Raw genomic sequence first — 19,562 nt, forward strand, 5'->3', positions numbered from 1 at the left:
CTCAAGTCTTTTCCACAAGCCGTTATACTAATCCAAACACCAGTGTTATTAGGCTTTTTCTCTCCAGCTAGAATATTATTCTTCATAAAGAAGAGTCAATCAAATAACTATGGCATTGTGACCACTAGATGGGGCTAACAACCACAGGAAATAAATACGTATTTTTCATTCTTATTTATGGTAATTTGCCTCTGTTACTTGTTTCATATGATTTAAAATTAATTAAAATGGATTAAAATGATTCCTTTGTAATATTATTTGTAAGTTTTATAAATTTTTATGTGTTGAGAGAGAGAGAGAGCAACATCCCGGGCTTAACCACCTATACTGTACATGCCTTCAAAACGTGCATGGCTTCCGCCTGATTGCAACCCCCTGTCTCTTTTTTAAGTGCTTTGTGAAATCTATGGATAACGAGTTCAATGCTGACCTCCGAAGCTCATCCCGACTTACACAACTTCAGTCACTGAAAGGTCACTAGCGTGGTCTGTGTGTTCGCTGCAGAAAAGAGACACTTCAGAACTGCTGCTAAAGCCATTCTGACCCCAGAGAAACATAAAATACCCTGGAGGACAATTAACATCCTGTATAGGTTGCTTGTACACATTATTCCACTGACTTATAGTACACGGCATTTGTATTAGCATTTTGTTTATAAAGGCAATTAATCTTTAACGAAAACCTGTACTGAGAGAAATATATAGGCTGCCATTGCTGACCTGCAGTAGCTACTTGGCTGCAATGCTTGTACTGTTTGTGAGCATCGGACACAGCCAGGTAACTGGCATTTTCAAAAGGTGGCCAGTGCAGTTGTTCTTTATGGATATCTGAGTGTTGTATTTCCAGTGGTAGTTGAAGAGAACCTGTTGCCAGACAATTTGTTTTAAAGATAACCTTCTCGTGGGATTACCTTTGAATTTAAAATACACTATATTACCAAAAGTATTGGGACACCTGCCTTTACACGAACATGAACTTTAATGGCATCCCAGTCAGCTTTTTCAGCACACAAAACTCTTGTAAAACGACAGAAAAATGCCCAACAAGCAAAATCCAATTAATTTCACAATGGGATCTGAGCGTTTTGTCACCTGAAGCAAAACGCCTGAAAAGCTCAAAAAAAGAACATGAGCTTTTCTGGGGCAGATTACAGGCGTTTTTCTGCTTTTTACATTGGTGACCTGTACAAAATTGCATCAAAAAACACTGTAAAAATCGCAGGAAAATCGTGGTAAAAACGTGTGACTTTGAAACGCTCAGGTGTGAATGAAGCCTTAGCCCGTAGGGTTCAATATTGAGTTGGCCCACCCTTTGCAGCTATAACAGCTTCAACTCTTCTCTAAAGGCTGTCCACAAGGTTTAGGAGTGTGTCTACGGGAATGTTTGACCATTCTTCCAGAAGCGCATTTGTAAGGTCAGGCACTGATATTGATGTCTAATTCATCCCAAATGTGTCCTATCGGGTTGAGGTCAGGACTCAGTCAAGTGCCACCACCCCAAACTCGCTCATCCATGTCTTTATAGACCTTGTTTGTGCACTGGTGCACAGTCATTTTGGAACAGGAAGGGGTCATCCCCAAACTGTTACCATAAAGTTGGGAGCATGAAATTGTCCAAAATGTCTTGGTATGCTGACGCCTTAAGAGTTCCCTTTACTAAAACTAAGGGGCCAAGCCCAACGCCTGAAAAATTGCCCCACAACATAATCCCCCCTCCACCAAATTATTTCGACCAGTGCACAAAGCAAGGTCCATAAAGACATGGATGAGCAAGTTTGGGGTGGAGGAACTTGACTGGCCTGCACCTCAACCCGATAGAACACCTTTGAGTTGAATTAGAGCGGTGACTGGGAGCCAGTCCAACATCAGTGCCTGACCTCACAAGAAGAATGGAAGAATGGTCATACATTCCCATAGACGCACTCCTAAACCTTGTGAACAGCCTTCCCAGAAGAGTTGAAGCTGGTATAGCTGCAAAGGGTGGGCCAACTTAATATTGAACCCTACAGACTAAGACTGGGATGCCATTAAAGTTCATGTCCGTGTAAAGGCAGGCATCAAAATACTTTTGGTAATATAGTGTATTTTAAGGCATGGTATTTACCCATAAAAGCCTCCCTTATGTAAACCTCCAAATTCCCTGAGTCTGCTGCTGGGTGCTGCTATCTTTTATGTGATATCAGTAGTCCCAGCATACTCAGAACTGTCAGTTAAGTTACACTCTGTGGTATTTCTCTTTGCTCCTCCCCTGGCTGCTACATAAAGGCTTATATAGGGAGGGGAAAAGGAGCTGGGCCAGCACAGACAGTAATTAGACACTCCCAGAAGAGAGGGCTATGACATACATGTAGGCTGGAGCTGTGCTAGGAAACTGACTCTTCCTGCAGAAGTAGAAATGTACCACCAAATACAACAGGACAATGCAAGTGAATGAAAGTTGCTTATGGAACACTGCAATTAAGCATTTAAATTTCCTGATTTTTCTATGCTTTTACCTGCTATTTCTAAAATTTCTGTAAGGGTCCATTCACACTGCCCACACACTAAATCACAACAGTTTAGTGTGTTGGCAACTCTCTTTTCCAGCTGCAGTAAGCTGGTGGTTTCAGCACATCACACAGTTCCTTTCTTTTGTTTCAGCTTTGTTTGAAGTGCACAAAGTGACACTTCATTCATGTCACTGTACAGCAGCGTGATGTGTTGTGCTGCTGTACAGTGACATGCAATGGCTTCCTGTATGCTGTGATAAAATGTAGCATGTCCGCATTTGGTTGCGGCTCCATAACCACTTCCTGCCTGGCCTATAAAAGAATGACGGCCAGAAAGTGATTCTGTTATCCTGACTGGATGTCATATGACGTCCAGCAGTCAGTCTGACACGCCGCATCTCCGATTGTGGATCGGATTTTACAAACCTGGATGTTCCACAGCAGTACAGGCAAACTATTCTGTGGACAGATGAAACCAAAGTTGAGTTGTTAGGAAGAAACACACAACACTATGTGTGGAGAAAAAGAGGCACAGCACACCAACATCAAAACCTGATCCCAACTGTGAAGTATGGTGGTGGGGGCATCATGGTTTGGGGCTGCTTTGCTGCATCAGGGCCCGGATGGCTTGCTATCATGGAAGGAAAAAATTAATTCCCAAGTTTATCAAGACATTTTGCAGGAGAACTTAAGACCATCTGTCCACCAGCTGAAGCTCAACAGAAGATGGGTGTTGCAACCGGACAACGACCCAAAGCATAGAAGTAAAACAACAGAATGGCTTAAACAGAAGAAAATACGCCTTCTGGAGTGACCTATTCAGAGTCCTGACCTCAACCCGATTGAGATGCTGTGGCATGACCTCAAGAAAGCGATTCACACCAGACATCCCAAGAATATTGCTGAACTGAAACAGTTCTGTAAAGAGGAATGGTCAATAATGACTCCTGACCGTTGTGCACGTCTGATCTGCAACTACAGGAAACGCATGGTTGAAGTTATTGCTGCCAAAGGAAGTTCAACCAATTATTAAATCCAAGGGTTCACATACTTTTTTCCACATGCACTGTGAATGTTTACATGGTGTGTTCAATAAAGACATGATAACATTTAATTGTTTGTGTGTTATTAGTTTAAGCAGACTGTGATTGTCTATTGTTGTGACTTAGAAGATCAGATCACATTTTATGACCAATTTGTGCAGAAATCCATATCATTCCAAAAGGGTTCACATACTTTTTTGTGCAACTGTACGTGCACGCCGGAAGCAATCAATCACTCAATCAATCAGTACGATTACCTCCACATCTCTGATTTTCGCAGAGCGGTGCCCAATGTTTTATACACAGAGAACAATAGAGTTATACGTCACTACTATGTAAATGTGGTCAGCAGTCTACAAGGCACATCTTATTGGCTGAAATACAGAAACTTGATGCTTGAAGCTTGTTCTATCTTCGCCTCTTCATACCTCCAATGCGGGGGCAGTAGGGGGTAGTCGCCATCTTAGATCCAAAGCAGAGCTGAGCTGTTTACAATATAATAAGTAAGAAGTTGTATAGAAACATGTATACACATAAGAAAATAGGCATTTTTATGATTATCATTATGTACATTACATTCCTTCACACTACAAAGTATTGACTCAAGGGGGCTGAATACAAATGCACTCCACACTTTTCACATATTTATTTGTAAAAAAAATTGAAAACCATTTATTATTTTCCTTCCACTTCACAATTCTGTGCCACCTTGTGTTGGTCTATTACATAAAATCCCAATAAAATACATTAAAGGTTTTGGTTGTAACATGACAAAATGTGGAAAATTTCAAGGGGTATGAATACTTTTTCAAGGCACTGTATATCCACTTGCCGACCGCCGCACAACGATGTACGTCGACAGAATGGCACGGGCAGGCATATGGGCGTACATGTACGTCCCTGCCTTCCCGCGGGTGGGGGGCCCGATCGGGACCCCCCGGTGCCAGCGGCGGTCGGATTCCGTGCAGGAGCGATCCGGGATGAGGGGGCGGCCATTCATTCATGGCCACCCCCTCGCGATCGCTCCTGACGAATGGAATTGCAGCATTGCATCACTTCCTCTCCTGTAATGTAAACACAGGCAGAGGAAGTGATGTAATCTCTCCTCCGTGTCGGTATTTTTCGCTCCGGCACCGAGGAGAGAGGATCGGTGAGTTGCACCAGCACTACACTATACAGTAGAACACGCCAGGCACACTTTCACCCCCCCCTTCACCCCCCGATCACCCCCCCAATCACCCCTGCACCCCCAGTCACAGTGACACCAATTGCATTTTTTTTATTTTTATTATTGCATTGGTGTCATTTGTGACTGCAATAACTGTTAGGGCAGTTAGGGTTAGCCCCCTTTAGCTCTAGGGTACCCCCCTAACCCACCCAATAAAGGTTTAACCCCGTGATCTACCCCCGTCACCAGTGTCACTAAGGCTGGGTTCACATTGCAGCAGTTTATGAGAACGGATGTGATTCGCACCGCACTGCAGTGCAAATCACATCCGATCTCTGTGCGATGCGAGTTCAGCCATACAGATAGTATGACTGAATTCGCATCGCACCCGGCCCAAACTCGCACGGGACCCTTTTTTTGGTCCGCAGCAGAATCGGATCGCATGGGTGTTCACACCATGCGATCCGATTCCTGTCCGAGTTTGCAGATCGCACTGCGATATGCGAACTGATCTGGGGGTGTCATTAACATTTCACTGACACTCCCTGCAGTTCGCATAGGGCAGTGTGAACTGCCGCCGGGAGGCATGCGATGCGGGAAAACTCCGTGGATTTGCGGCGTTCCCGCATCGCTCCAGTGTGAACCCAGCCTAATAAGCGATAGTTTTTCTGATCGCTGTATTAGTGTCACAGGTGACGCTAGTTAGGCAGGTAGGTATTTAGGTTCGCCGCAGCTTTTTATAGCGCCAGGGACCCCCATATACTACCGCATAAAGCCCCCTGATTGCCCCCTAGTTAACCCTTTCACCAGTGATCACCATATAACTGTTACAGGTGACACTGGTTGATTAGTTATTTTTTTATAGTTTCAGGGCACCCGCCATTTATTACCTAATAAAGGTTTAACCCCCTGATCACCCGGCAGGTGATATAAGTTTGAGGGTCAGATAAGGTCTGCGTCGCCCCAGGCAGCGTCAGGTTAGTGCCAGTACCGCTAACACCCACGCGCAAAGCATACACCTCCCTTAGTAATATAGTATCTGATCAGATCTATATTAGCGTTGCCAGCAGTTTAGGTTTCCCAAAACGCATTGTTAGCGGGATCAGCCCAGATACCTGCTAGCACCTGCGTTTAGCCCCTCCGCCAAGCCCAGACCAGCCCACCCAAGTGCAGTATCGATCGATCAATGTCACTTACAAAACACAACACACATAACTGCAGCGTTCGCAGAGTCAGGCCTGATCCCTGCGATCGCTAACTGTTTTTTTTGTAGCGTAGGCCTACAGCCTAGGTGCTTTTTTACCTGTGAGTGTGTACCCCTAAATTTAGGGGTGTCTACTTTCCAAAATGGGGTCATTTGGGAGGGGTTTGTGCCATCTTGGCATTTTATGGCCTTCAAAACTGCGATAGGTAGTGAGGAGTGAAATCAAAAATTTACACCCTTAGAAATCCTGAAGGCGGTGCTTGGATTTCGGGGCCCCGTACGCAGCTAGACTCCCAAAAAATCCCACACATGTGGTATCCCAGTACTCAGGAGAAGCAGCAGAATTTATTTTGGGGTGTCATTTCACATATGCCCATGGCATGTGTGAGCAATATATCATTTAGTGACAACTTTGTGAAAAAAAAATAAAGTTTGTAATTTTCCCGCAACTTGTGGCAAAATATAAAATATTCCATGGACTCATGCCTCTCAGCAAATAGCTTGGGGTGTCTACTTTCTAAAATTGGGTCATTTGTGGGTGTTTTGTGCCATCTTGGCATTTTATGGCCTTCAAAACTGTGATAGGTAGTGAGGAGTGAAATTACAAATGTATGCCCTTAGAAATCCTGAAGGCGGTGCTTGGCTTTCGGGGCCCCGTACGCGGCTAGGCTTCCAAAAAGTCGACCACATGTGGTATCCCCATACTCAGGAGAAGCAGCAGAATGTATTTTGGGGTACAATTCCACATATAACCATGGCATGTGTGAGCAATATATCATTTAGTGACAACTTTGTGTAAAAAAAATAAATACATTTTTTTTTTGTCATTATTCAATCGCTTGAGGCAAAAAAATAAAATATTCAATGGGCTCAACATGCCTCTTATCAATTTCCTTAGGGTGTCTACTTTCCAAAATGGGGTCATTTGGGGGGGTTTTGTACTGCCCTGCCATTTTAGCACCTCAAGAAATGAGATAGGCAGTCATAAACTAAAAGCTGCGTAAATTCCAGAAAATGTACCTTAGTTTGTAGATGTGACAACTTTTGCGCAAACCAATAAATATACAGTTATTGACTTTTTTTTTTACCAAAGACATGTGGCTGAATACATTTTGGCCTAAATGTATGACTAAAATTGAGTTTATTGGATTTTTACGTTTATATCGCAAAAAATAAAAATCGCAGAGTCAGTCAAATACCTTTAAAAGAAAGCTCTATTTGTGGGAAAAAAAGGACGCAAATTTTGTTTGGGTACAACATTGCATGACCGCGCAATTACCAGTTAAAGCAGCGCAGTGCCAAATTGTAAAAAGACCTCTGGTCATTGACCAGCAAAATGGTCCGGTCTGAAAGTGGTTATAATGTTAACATTTACTCGTATCATCACATATAACACATTTTAAAAATGCTTGGTACATAGAAAAGAGTGTGAAAATTATAACTACGTTAATACATTTTGTATAGATTTTTGCCTCCTTAGGATCAAGGGTAACATAGTCAGTTTGCAGAATACATATCCACAGCCGTTATAATGATCAATATATGATATATAATGCTACTATGACTATAACTCTTATCCAAGGTACTGGTCCCTAGTAACATTCTGATCATGCTGGCCCCAGTTGACACTACCAGTTGCTAAAAGATCGCTGGGGGGGGCAGAATTTTCCCATAGGACCCCATGATTCATAATTATGGTCCTGGTTGGGAGCAAAAATTTACAGTCTGGAAAAGCTGAGGCTTGTACAAAAGGTCACGATTCATTTGTGCATATTACTACCTGATCTCTAAATATACTGTAGCCCCTCCAGTAATAAATTGTAAAATAGGTAAGTCTCCATGATACAATGATAACACGTGTAGGCAACTTGTACTACTGAGGGTCACTTAAAGGGGTTGTAAAGCTTTGTTTTTTATTTTCCAAATAGGTTCCTTTAAGCTAGTGCATTGTTGGTTCACTTACCTTTTCCTTCCATTTCCCTTCTAAATATTTTTTTTTTCTTTGTCTGAATTTCTCACTTCCTGTTTCTCCTCAGTAAACTTCACACCATCATCGGAGCGGTGTTTAGTCAGCCAGAACAGCTTACTGAGGAGGAACAGGAAGTGATAAATTCAGACAAAGAAAACAAAGAAAAAAAACATTTAGAAGGGAAATCGAAGGAAAAGTTAAGTGAACCAACAATGCACTAGCTTAAAGGAATCTATTTAGAAAATAAAAAACAAACCTTTACAACCCCTTTAAACTCCTTCTCCCACATTGACTGTGGAGTGTATACACATATTATGTGTCTTATTTATAAAGTTTAGTGCAGAAGAAGGTTCGGTCCAAACCAGTCAATCAGAGTCTAAAGCTGGCCATAAATGGTTCAAATCTCAGCTGGTTCAGCAGGGGCAGCTAAGATTTGTACCATGTGTGGGCAGGCTGATTGTACCCAACTTGGGTAAACCAGCCTATCAGATCTTTCATGCAATTATTGCCAGCGGCTGTACAGAACACAATAGCTCCACGGGGGGAGATTCCCCCATCAGCACAGTCAGCGATTTTCTATCCTGTAACCCATGATATAAAAACTATACTTTAGAAGATGAAAGCTAGCATTGGTTGTTTGGGGTATCGCCCTTGTTATCTCACTGCTCTGTGTTTATAATAAGGCTTTTGTTGTGCAGATGGGAAAGTAATGTAATTAACAGTTCCAATACAAAATGTTGTACTAAAATTACTTTGTTTATCCAATATTCAGTTCTCAAAGGCTTCACAGAGGCTGGACACTGCTGCTACCTGACAGCTGGCATCCCTCTTGGCCAGTTCTACAAGAAGTCAGACCGTCTGGTTTTATTGGGCAGTAATCATAAGTAAGTCAACTTTCTTTAAGAAATTTTCTGCTCTACTTAGGTCTGTTTATTCAATCTTAGCATCCCTTACAGCTGAACTTCAGGTTTGATCGTTATTGCATAGTTACAATGGTCCAGCTTTGACCAAGATGGGTATGCATATCTCATACCTGAGAGACCACTGGGGAAGCTGACAAACTTTTTTACTCAGCACTACTATAGTGAAAGCCCCAATCTATTAAATACTCTCCAAGCAGCTACTCCTCTGCACACTGAACACAGGTCACCAGGGCCGGTGCTAGACTATTTTGCACCCTAGGCAAGACCAGCTACTTGCGCCCCCCCCCCCCCAAAAAAAAAAAAAGTGTCATTAAATAATAGCACAACACACTCTTTGATCACAGATCCCAGTATGTATTGTGTGACAATCTGTCAGTTTTAATTATTTCACTGTGAACACCAGGGCCAATTGCAAGTGCGACCGTTCAGCCTGGATTACGAGCATCATGGGCCTGGTGCTGAAGATTTTGGTGGGCTCTGGATTATGAAGCCCCTTGCCCTGAATTATACATTAAATTTTTCTTTACAGGCCCGCCTTAACCATCACTTGTGCCTAGGCATGCCTTTCATCTCCACCCACTGCATCTGGGACCCCTTTCCTCATCATCTACTGTGCCTGCAGCCTCCCTTGCTTTACCACCCACTGCACCCACAGCCCTCTTCCCTCACCACCCAACATACCTGTAGCCCCCCTTTATTGCAGAAATACTACAGGAGAGGGTCAGAGACTGCCGACAGGGTACAGGAGAGGGTCAGAGACTGCCGACAGGGTACAAGAGAGGGTCAGAGACTGCGGACAGGGTACAGAAGAGGGTCAGAGACTGCAGACAGGGTACAGGAGAGGGTCAGAGACTGCCGACAGGGTACAGGAGAGGGTCAGAGACTGCCGACAGGGTACAGGAGAGGGTCAGAGACTGCCGACAGGGTACAGGAGAGGGTCAGAGACTGCGGACAGGGTACAGAAGAGGGTCAGAGACTGCAGACAGGGTACAGGGTACAGAAGAGGGTCAGAGACTGGGGACATAGTACAAGCGTTTCCTAGGCTAGCAGTGACCAGTGTGGAAAAACATTGATCACTGCAATATGTGTAAACAGGAGTTTACAAGATATAACAATGTGCCAAAAAAACAAAAAAACTAACAGTAATTTCTCAAGCAAAGGAGGACAGTAAATGGTTAACAGGTCTGAGACGCTCCCAGCCTGACCAACCTAATTCCTTCAAAGATAAATAAAAGGTCTAACAAATCATGGATGGACACATATAGCTATAGAAACAGCAGTCTTTGCAGGTCTTGCAGAAGTCTAATCAGCATTCTCCTGTCCTGTGTTCAGTGTAAATAAATCCACAGATAAGAAGCAGCTTGAGAAGACAAGGGGAAGTCATCCCTATCAGTGTGATCTCTGCATATCCTACACACAGCACCAGAGAAGGAGAACACTGATACCTGTTTGCAGCCAGCATTGTGACAGCTTTTATCTCATACCTTCACCATGCTCAGGTATGTCGGGTAAGGTCCTCTCCATTCCGCCCTGCTCTGGCCAACATCTTCTGGTCAAATGTGGCGGGCTGGACAATATGATTGGCTAAGGAGTTAGTGGGAGGCGGAGCAACTTAGCAGTCACGCCCTCCCACTCAGTAGAGGAGCGCTATTGGCTGCCTGCCTGTTACACAGACATCCATCTCCCTCCAGCATTGTGAAATCCTGGGAGGGAGAGGGGAGAAGCTGCACACCACAGCGCAAGGCTACCGCCCGCCCGCCGCACTGAACTCCTTGCTCTCCGGGTCCCCTGTCAGTGGCTCTGCCGGGAGCTTGGGGGTGGGAGAAGAGGAAGAAAGGGGGAGGCAAGGGTCGGCTGCGCCCCTAGGCGGCAGTGCGCCCTAGGCGGCTGCCTAATCCGCCTAGTGTGTGCACCGGCCCTGCAGGTCACTCACTTAGCACACCTGCTATTCATGGAATGCTTTGTATTTTTTTGAAGAATACGAGGTGTTGTTTCAAGCACTGATTTGTGCATTGACGTACCTCCTTTCCATCTGTCTATCTGGCCAGTATGGCCACCTGCTGAATAAGCACTCTCATGTTAGACATGCATCGTTGTTGGTTTTTCTTCAATAATTTTGTCATTCCTTCACTCCATAACTAGGGGCTGCTCTATGTTGTTAGATCCACCCTTCTTCACGCTTTAGCCTCCATTCACCATATGTTCTGTATTCTGCTGGCGCTAGACACCTTATATTTTGTTGACGTATCTGATATTCAGCTGTTATGATCTGCACAAGTTTAGGATTAAAGCTATCTATGATCTGCAAGATGTCCATTGGATCGAGTCACTGTCTTCTCGTCGAAATCGGATCAGTTATAGAAATTACACTTTCAGTGCTTAGATTGAAGATGCAAAGCAAACACCTTCCACAAACAGCTCATTTCCCCAATAAGACATGGTAGTTTAATCCACCATAGTTTTACTTGATAAAACCAGTACTTTGAATGTTCACCAGTCAAATTAACATCACTTAAATTCCTTTTTCTTCTCCATTCGGATGATCAGTTTGAACTTCAGCAAGTCATCTTCACCACATCTAGGTGCCTAAATGCATCGAGTTGTTGCCATGTGATTGGCTGATTAGCAATTTGTATTAAAAAGCAATTTAACAGGAGACAGCAGCATCTTAAAACAGCGAGTGGTGACCCCGGTGAGCAGCACGAGACTGGCTAGAAGGAACAGCCAGGGAAGAGAGGGAAAATCTCACCCCCACCCTGACCTGAGCAGCAGTGAGCGCAGCGTCCCCTGGCACCTCCCAGAGCCTGCACACCTTCTCCGCTGTGACCTGTGACTGCCATCAAGAAGAACGATAGGCTGACTAAGGGCCCAGAGGATGAGGATAGGTGGGAGGTAGGTGCATCACATGCACACCTAACCACAGACAGGGGGCACAGGAGAGACTGCAGGCAGGGATAGGGGGTCACTTTCACTCACCCTCTCTCTCTCCCCCTCTCTCTCTCCCCCTCTCTCTCTCCCCCTCCCCACCCCCCTCTCTCTCCCACCCCCCTCTCTCTCCCAATCCTCTCTCTCCCCCACCTCTCTTCCACCACCTCTCTCTCCCACCCCCATCTCTCTCTCTCTCTCTCTCTCTCTCTCTCTCTCTCTCTCTCTCCCGCTGCTCTCCCTTTCCCTCTCTCTCCCACCCTCTCTCTCTCTCTCTCCCACCTCTCTTTCTCCCCCCCTCTCTCTCTCCCACCCCCTCTCTCTCTCCCACCACTCTCTTGCTCTCTCTCTCTCTCTCGCTCTCACCCCCCCCCTTTCACTCACCCTCCATCTCTCTCTCCCACCCTCCCTCTCTCTCAATGGAGGGGGTAGGAATCAGGTAGGTTAGTGTAGGTATCAGGTAGGTCAATGTATTGGTCAGGTAGGATAATGTCCAGTTTTTACTCCAGATCCCTCACGTCATTTGTATTCCTTTTGTAGTATAAAGTTCAGGGTTTTATATACAACTTTAGTGCCTTAGATACAACTACACTCTGTGAATCTATGTGGCCACCTGCAGCTGCAATGTTGGACTAACATACCTGAAACAAATGCTTAAATAGGTCAGGGGCGGGGCCACCCAATGATGTCACATGGTGGCACCGCCTCCCTGTGATGTCATCGACCGGTGCATGCTGGGGGTTGTCCCTGTTTGGCAGTTTGGAAATGTGGTCACCCTATCACAGAGGAACACGGATGGGGTGGGGAGGCAGAGGGGAGAAGTCAGTGCAGCACCTGCTGCTGTGCAATAGTCTTGAATCATTTCTCTTCCACTCAGCGGCCCCGTCCTGCATGGCACCTCTGTTAAACAGTGTCAAATCTTTATGCTGCGCAATCTACCTGCCTGCTGTCAGTGTTAATCGGCCTAATTTGCATAATAATCGTCCGATGCCGATTTCTTAAAAAAGGCCAAATATCATCCGAAATATCGATCAACCTCTTATATATATATATATATGTATATATATATATATATATGTGTGTGTGTGTGTGTGTGTGTGTGTATATATATATATATGTCCATGCCTAGTGATTGGTGCTAGACCAGAGCACTGTCATATGGTGGAAGGTCATCTGCAATCCAATATCTGTAAATACCGACCATTAGTGGGTCCAGGGGGAGCCTTTTTACAAAGACATTGTCACTTTGCCCTGAATGGTCAAATTGATAATGTCTATCTAAAAAAATTATGCCCAAAGTAACCAATACATATCAGCTGGGATTTTCCTAGAACTGGTGAGGATCTCTGTCTCTATTGGGGCCCCATCACACCTGTATATTCCTGCATTATTGCTTGCAACTTACTATGCACCTTGTTAAGGCAATTTATCTCAAAAAGCCTACCAAGCAATCGGTAATAGGCAAAAAAAGATAACTGTATATATATATATCTTTTTTTTTTTTTAACACAGCGTATGGATCTATGCATTAAAAATTGCTGGATGAATGTCATAAGCATTTGCCCAGCTGTTACAAATTCTGACCATATTTTGCTTAATATGTTCATTTCCCATGATCATCAGCTCCATCTAGTGACCATATTGTCATATTGTTCCTGAAATACCTCACTCGGGAAAATACTGTCATGTGGTCACTAGATAGAGCTTATGTTCATAATAAAATCCACTACTCTTACGATGGCTGTGTGAATGTTTGTGACTTTTGTCCAGCACATTTAAAAAAAAAACATTATTCCTTAGTATGTTTGTTGCAGGCCCATTCAAACTTACTGTGCTAAATAATTAGTAGGTATCAAAAACGTCATACAGAGTGCATTGGGGTACGTTAAAAGCATGAAAGGGGCTTAGATCTTTTGTGTAGGTACTGGATCTTCACTGGTTAAAATGTAAACCTCAACCTTATCACATTATATTTTTTCTAAGACAGCCTAATATTTTACTCTCCTTAAATGCACATCCTTTTAATAGAGAATGCAAGGGAAGATAAGACACTATGGTATTTCCAGGATTTATTAGATGCGTCCCATAATCTGTCAAGTCCTTCCCCAGCTGGACTGTAGTGGGATTGACCCTATGGAGTGAGATCATCATTGGAGACTGAGGTTACAATGTCAGCACAATTATTAATCATGCAAAATAATTAGGATAATGTTGTGCGGTTCTCCAACACACAAATGAAAGCCTGAAAATGGCCAACTAAATGCACGAGATTTAAATATGGGTGCGAGCCAAGGCCCTTGTTTTTCTCAGCTGGCCCATTCATCACAGTCAGGTGTCTATGTTGTTAGGCTCCGTGGGGGCATAATTCCACATTATTGCTCACAGTTCTATTTTGGGCTGAATCCTGTAAACATCAAATGGATGGTTTGGGTTCTTTTCACAGGCGTGTTCCCATTCATTTCAGCCAAACTTAGATCAGATAGCAGGTTTGTATAATACGAGAGTGGGCGTTGAGGGATTTCAAAGAGCTGTTTGATTTTACGAGGGTGAAAAGCTCAAAGCACAACATGCATTTAGTCCTCTGGATATATGAGACATATAATACACTTATCAATAATAAGCATATGAAAAAGGCATCGTTTACTTATATGAGGTTCCAGACAGTGTGTTTAGAACATATTCAGGGGAATTTAGAATAGCCGTAGCCACATATTTCTGGCTATGGTTTCCTTCAGAACCACCTGCACCTAATTCAGACAATCATTAGCACCGGTGTCTGTAACAATACCGACATGTATGCCAAATTCAGATAGTTCTTACTAATGCCACCTTAAAGTGGAACTAAACCTATCAATTTAACAGTTTCATAAAACAGTTAGACCCCTTTCACACCACACTGCCCATTGCGTCGGCGGTAAAACGCCGCTATTTTTAGCGGCGTTTTACCACCGGATTTCCAGCGCATTTTGGCCGCTAGCGGGGCGCTTTTACCCCCCGCTAGTGGCCGCGGAAGGGTTAAAACCACCGGCAATATGCCGCAATAGCGGCGTTTTGCCGGCGGTATTACAGCGCTGCCCCATTGATTTCAATGGGGAGCAGCGGTGGAGGAGCGGTAAACACACCGGGGCTTTCACACTACACACAATGGTGCAGCTTCTTTAGGGCGCATTGCAGGCGCTATTTCTAATGCTATAGCGCCTGCAAAACACCCTGGTGTGAAAGGGGTGTTACATTTCCGACTCGTGCCAGGAATTTACCTGTCGTGGATTGGTTGTGCTCTCAAGCAGGCTCTCAAACCATTAATCGCTGGTGTCATAACTGATCACATGTGCAGCATTATCGCAGTTGAAGATCAAATAGAGGCTAAGATGGCAGTTACCTTGGTTGTAAACAATGGGAGTGTTTAGTTCCGCCTTAAGAACCTGCTGCTATGGCAATGATGAATTTCTAAAGAATTACCAATTCTCAGACTAGGAAACTGATAGTAATAAAGACCAAGTCTAAGCTGGCATGCAGAGGTATGCCATTAATCAGAATGGGCCATGTCTTTGCTGGGAAGCTATCATGTACAGTATCTCATAAAAGTGAGTACACCCCTCACATTTTTGTATTTTATTATATCTTTTCATGTGATAACACTGAAGAAATAACACTTTGCTAAAATGTAAAGCAGTGAGTGTACAGCTTGTATAGCAGTTTTAATTTGCTGTCCCCTCAAAACAGCTCATAACACACAGCCATTAATGTCTAAACCGCTGGCAACAAAAGTGAGTACACCCCTAAGTAAAAATGTCCAAATTGGGACCAATTAGCCATTCCCCCCTTCCTGGTGTCATGTGACTCATTAGTGTTACAAGGTCTCGGGTGTGAATGGGGAGCAGGTGTGTTAAATTTGGTGTTATCGCTCTCAATCTCTGATACTGGTCACTGGTAATTCAACATGGCACCTCATGGCAAAGAATTCTCAGAGGATCTGAAAAAAAGAATTGTTGCTCTACATAGAGATGGCCTAGGCTATAAGAAGATTGCCAAGACACTGAAACTGAGCTGCAAGACCATACAGCGGTTTAACAGGACAGGTTCCACTCAGAACAGGCCCTTGCCATGGTCGACCAAAGAAGTTGAGTGCACATGATCCACGCCATATCCAGAGGTTGTCTTTGCATTGCTGCAGAAGTTGAAGGGGTGGGGGGTCAGCCTGTCAGTGCTCAGACCATAAGCCGCACACTGCATCAAATTGGTCTGCATGGCTGTAGACCCAGAAGGAAGCCTCTTATAAAGGTAATGCACAAGAAAGCCCGCAAACAGTTTGCTGAAGACAAGCAGACTAAGGACATGGATTACTGGAACCATGTCCGGGTCTGATGAGACCAAGATAAATTTATTTGGTTCAGATGGTGTCAAGCGTGCATGGCGGGCAACCAGGTGAGGAGTACAAAGACAAGTGTGTCTTGCCTACAGTCAAGTATGGTAGTGGGAATGTCATGGTCTGGGGCTGCATGAGTGCTGCCGACACTGGGGAGCTACAGTTCATTAAGGGAACCATGAATGCCAACATGCACTGTGACATACTGAAGCAGAGCATGATACCCTCCCTTTGGAGACTGGGCCACAGGGCAGTATTCCAACATGATAACGACCACAAACACACCTCCAAGACGACCACTGCCTTGCTAAAGAAGCTGAGGGTAAAGGTGATGGACTGGTCAAGCATGTCTTTAGACCTAAACCCTATTGAGGAGCGCAAGGTCCCTAACATCCACCAGCTCCTTGATGTCATTATGGAGGAGTGAAAGAGGACTCCAGTGGCAACCTGTGAAACTCTGGTGAATTCCATGCCCAAGAGGGTTAAGCCAGCGCTGAAAAAAAAATGGTGGCCACACAAAATATTGACACTTTGGGCCCAATTTGGACATTTTCACTTAGGGGTGTACTCACTTTTGTTGCCAGCGGTTTAGACATTGATGGCTGTGTGTTGAGTTATTTTGAGGGGACAGCAAAGTTACACTGTTATACAAGCTGTACACTCACTACTTTACATTGTAGCAAAGTGTAATTTCTTCAAATGTGAAGGATGTACTCACTTTTGTGGAATATTGTATGTGACAGTTTCTCACACAGAGCTGTATTTCTATTTAGCTGTCATCCGGGAGACTTCCTGTCCGAAAGCTAAATGTAACCGGGATGCAGGTCATGTCATTACCAAAATATGGCAATGCCCAGTGTGGACACTCTGACCTCAAGGCAGATATGGACAGAATTGTGTACCTGTCTTTGACGGGTATATGAATCAGGCGCAAGCACTGACATTTTCGGTGCTGTTCTCCAACGGAATTCTAATGGGTGTCTAATGCCCCGTACACACGAGAGGACTTATGTCCGACAGACTTCCAAAGGAGTTCCGCCGGAGTTCCGCCGGAGTTCCGACGGAGTTCTGACAGACTTTTCGGCCGAACGGACTTGGCCACACACGATCACACTAAACTCCGACGGATTTGAACGTGATGACGTACGACCCGACTCGAATAAGGAAGTTCATAGCTAGTAGCCAATAGCTGCCCTAGCGTCGGTTTTAGTCCGTCGGAATAGCATACACACGAGCGGAGTTTTCGAAGGGGACCGGGTCCGGCGGAGTTCCTTCGGGAAAATTTGAAGCATGCTTCATTTCTAAAGTCCGTCAGACTTTGGCGAATCAAAAGTCCGTTGCAGCCCACACACGATCGGATAGTCTGACGGACTCGGTCCTTCGGACTTTGGATGTTGAAAAGTCCGCTCGTGTGTACGGGGCATTAGACAACTTTTATGAATTCCCTTGATTTTATTCTGTGGAGGATTTGGAAAAATTTGAGGTAAGTAAACAGTTGCCCTTGATGGTAGGGATGAGCTCAGGTGTATTCAGAAATAAGTCTGAACCTGCTTCAGCTATTCAGGAAGTTGTCAAAGCAGACATCCAATCATAGTTGGTAAAGGCTGATGAAGGGTGGGAAATGCCTCTGCTGGCTATGATTGGCTGTCTGCTTTGACAGCTTCCTGGCGGCATAGCTCAGACTGGTTCCGACTCCTGTCCAAACACTCCTGTGTTCATCCCTGCTTAAAGTATAACAAAAAGCAAAACCTTTTTTTAGTTTTGGATGGAAGATTCACCCTCTCTATTTAGCCTGTTTATCATTGAAAGTGAAAGTAAAAGAAAATCCCAAATTTTAAGTTGTCCTCAGAAAAGTAATCATCCAGGGCATAATACAGTAGTAGCTGGTATTGGAGATTCTTTCATCCATGTTGTTTAGGATGAATGGAGGAATCAGTTAGATTTATTTTGTTTGCATTTCTTTCAATCACCTTTGCAGAACCATGGCAACTACAGATCAAACAGAGGTTAAAGTGGCCACTTTGTTGGCTGCAAAGGATTTAGTTCCACATTAAGGTAAACATTAAGATGAGCATTTGGCTAAGCATACCTGTCTATGTTAATAGAGAGAGTATTGCTTTTCCCTGGGGCAAACAATAACGATAGTAGCAGGGTTTCTGATATGTCAGACTGACATCATTCTATATAACAGTACTGATGCTTGGTGATTGGCCCAGCACTATCACCTGGAGACAGGAGAGCTCTCAGCCTTGTGCAAGCTCTTACTAGAGTAACTTAGAGCTTACACTCAGTTGTCTTTCCTTGCTCTTGGTGGCTGAACAGAGCAGCAGGGAGGTAAAGTAGAGGTAAGTATGTGAAGCTGAGTAGGGGCCAATTAAGTGCACTTTTTGCTGTGGCCTGTAAAGGGGTATTGTAAATTAGACACTGCCAAAAAATGTGTTTGTTTTCGTTTCATCGTTTTTTCTTTTTTTCGGGTCATTCGTTATTTCAAATCTATTTGAAAATTCCAAAATTTGAAATCCGAAAATTCAGAAATTCAGAAATTCAAAAATCTGAAAATTTGTAAAATAAGAAAAAAGAAAGAAAGTTTGAAAATTCGAAAATCTGAAATAATAACTAATAATAACTAACTATTAAATTAGAGGTATTGAAATTTCCTTTCAAATTTGGCAGTTAATGAACATAATTAATACAAATTTATCCGAAGTTACGAATTATCCGAAATAACGAATGCCGCATCTAAATGAATAAAACATAACAAATTAATAATAATAACGTTTTTATTATTATTATTTATTATTATTAATTCATTAAATTACATTTGTTTCGATACATCATTCGTTATTTCGGATCATTTTTCCTTTGGATAAATTTGTACTCATTAAGTTCACTAACAGCCAAATTGCAAAGGAAATGCCACATCTAAATTAATAAAACATAAAATGAATAATAATAATAAATAATAATAATAACGTTTTTATTTATTATTTATTATTATTAATTCATTCCATTCCATTTGTTTCGCTACAAAATTCGTTATTTCGGATATTTTACCTTTGGATAAATTCGTACTCATTAAGTTCACTAACAGCCAAATTTAAAAGGAAATTCCAATACCTATAATTTGATAGTAATAGTTATTTTTAGTTAGTTAGTTATTTCAGATTTTCTCATTTTTGGGTTTTCTACTTTTCATTCTTATTTTGGTATTTTTGTTCTTTTGAATTTTCAGATTTTCATTCTTATTTTTGGATTTTAGAATTTCCGAGATTCCCAATCTTCGGGTTTTTCGATTTTCAGAAAAATGTGTTTTCATTAATTCGAATATTTCCGAATGAACAAATTTGTCAAATTTTGTTGAAAAACGAATTTGGAAGGAAATGAATTGCACATGTCTAATGTAAATCAGAAAGGTCAAGAAAAGCCCAGGATAGCAGCATTCTGTACTATACAGATCAGGTTATGCTGAAGGGCTT

At 43.2% G+C, this 19,562-nt stretch overlaps 1 protein-coding gene across 2 annotated transcripts in view; it reads left to right on the plus strand.

Annotated features, from left to right (window-relative positions):
• SEC16B (SEC16 homolog B, endoplasmic reticulum export factor) overlaps positions 1–19,562 on the plus strand; it is a 392,979-nt gene that overhangs the window by 160,509 nt on the left and 212,908 nt on the right. For both annotated transcript variants that reach the window (XM_077453184.1, XM_077453185.1), the window contains one exon: positions 8,645–8,756. In XM_077453184.1, the coding sequence (XP_077309310.1) occupies positions 8,645–8,756 (112 nt within the window). The remainder of the gene's footprint in view (positions 1–8,644; positions 8,757–19,562) is intronic.

The sequence above is a fragment of the Lithobates pipiens genome, unplaced genomic scaffold (genome assembly GCF_037356315.1).
Source record: "Lithobates pipiens isolate NorthernLeopardFrog02 unplaced genomic scaffold, aLitPip1_a1.2 Scaffold_23, whole genome shotgun sequence".
NCBI lineage: Eukaryota > Metazoa > Chordata > Amphibia > Anura > Ranidae > Lithobates > Lithobates pipiens.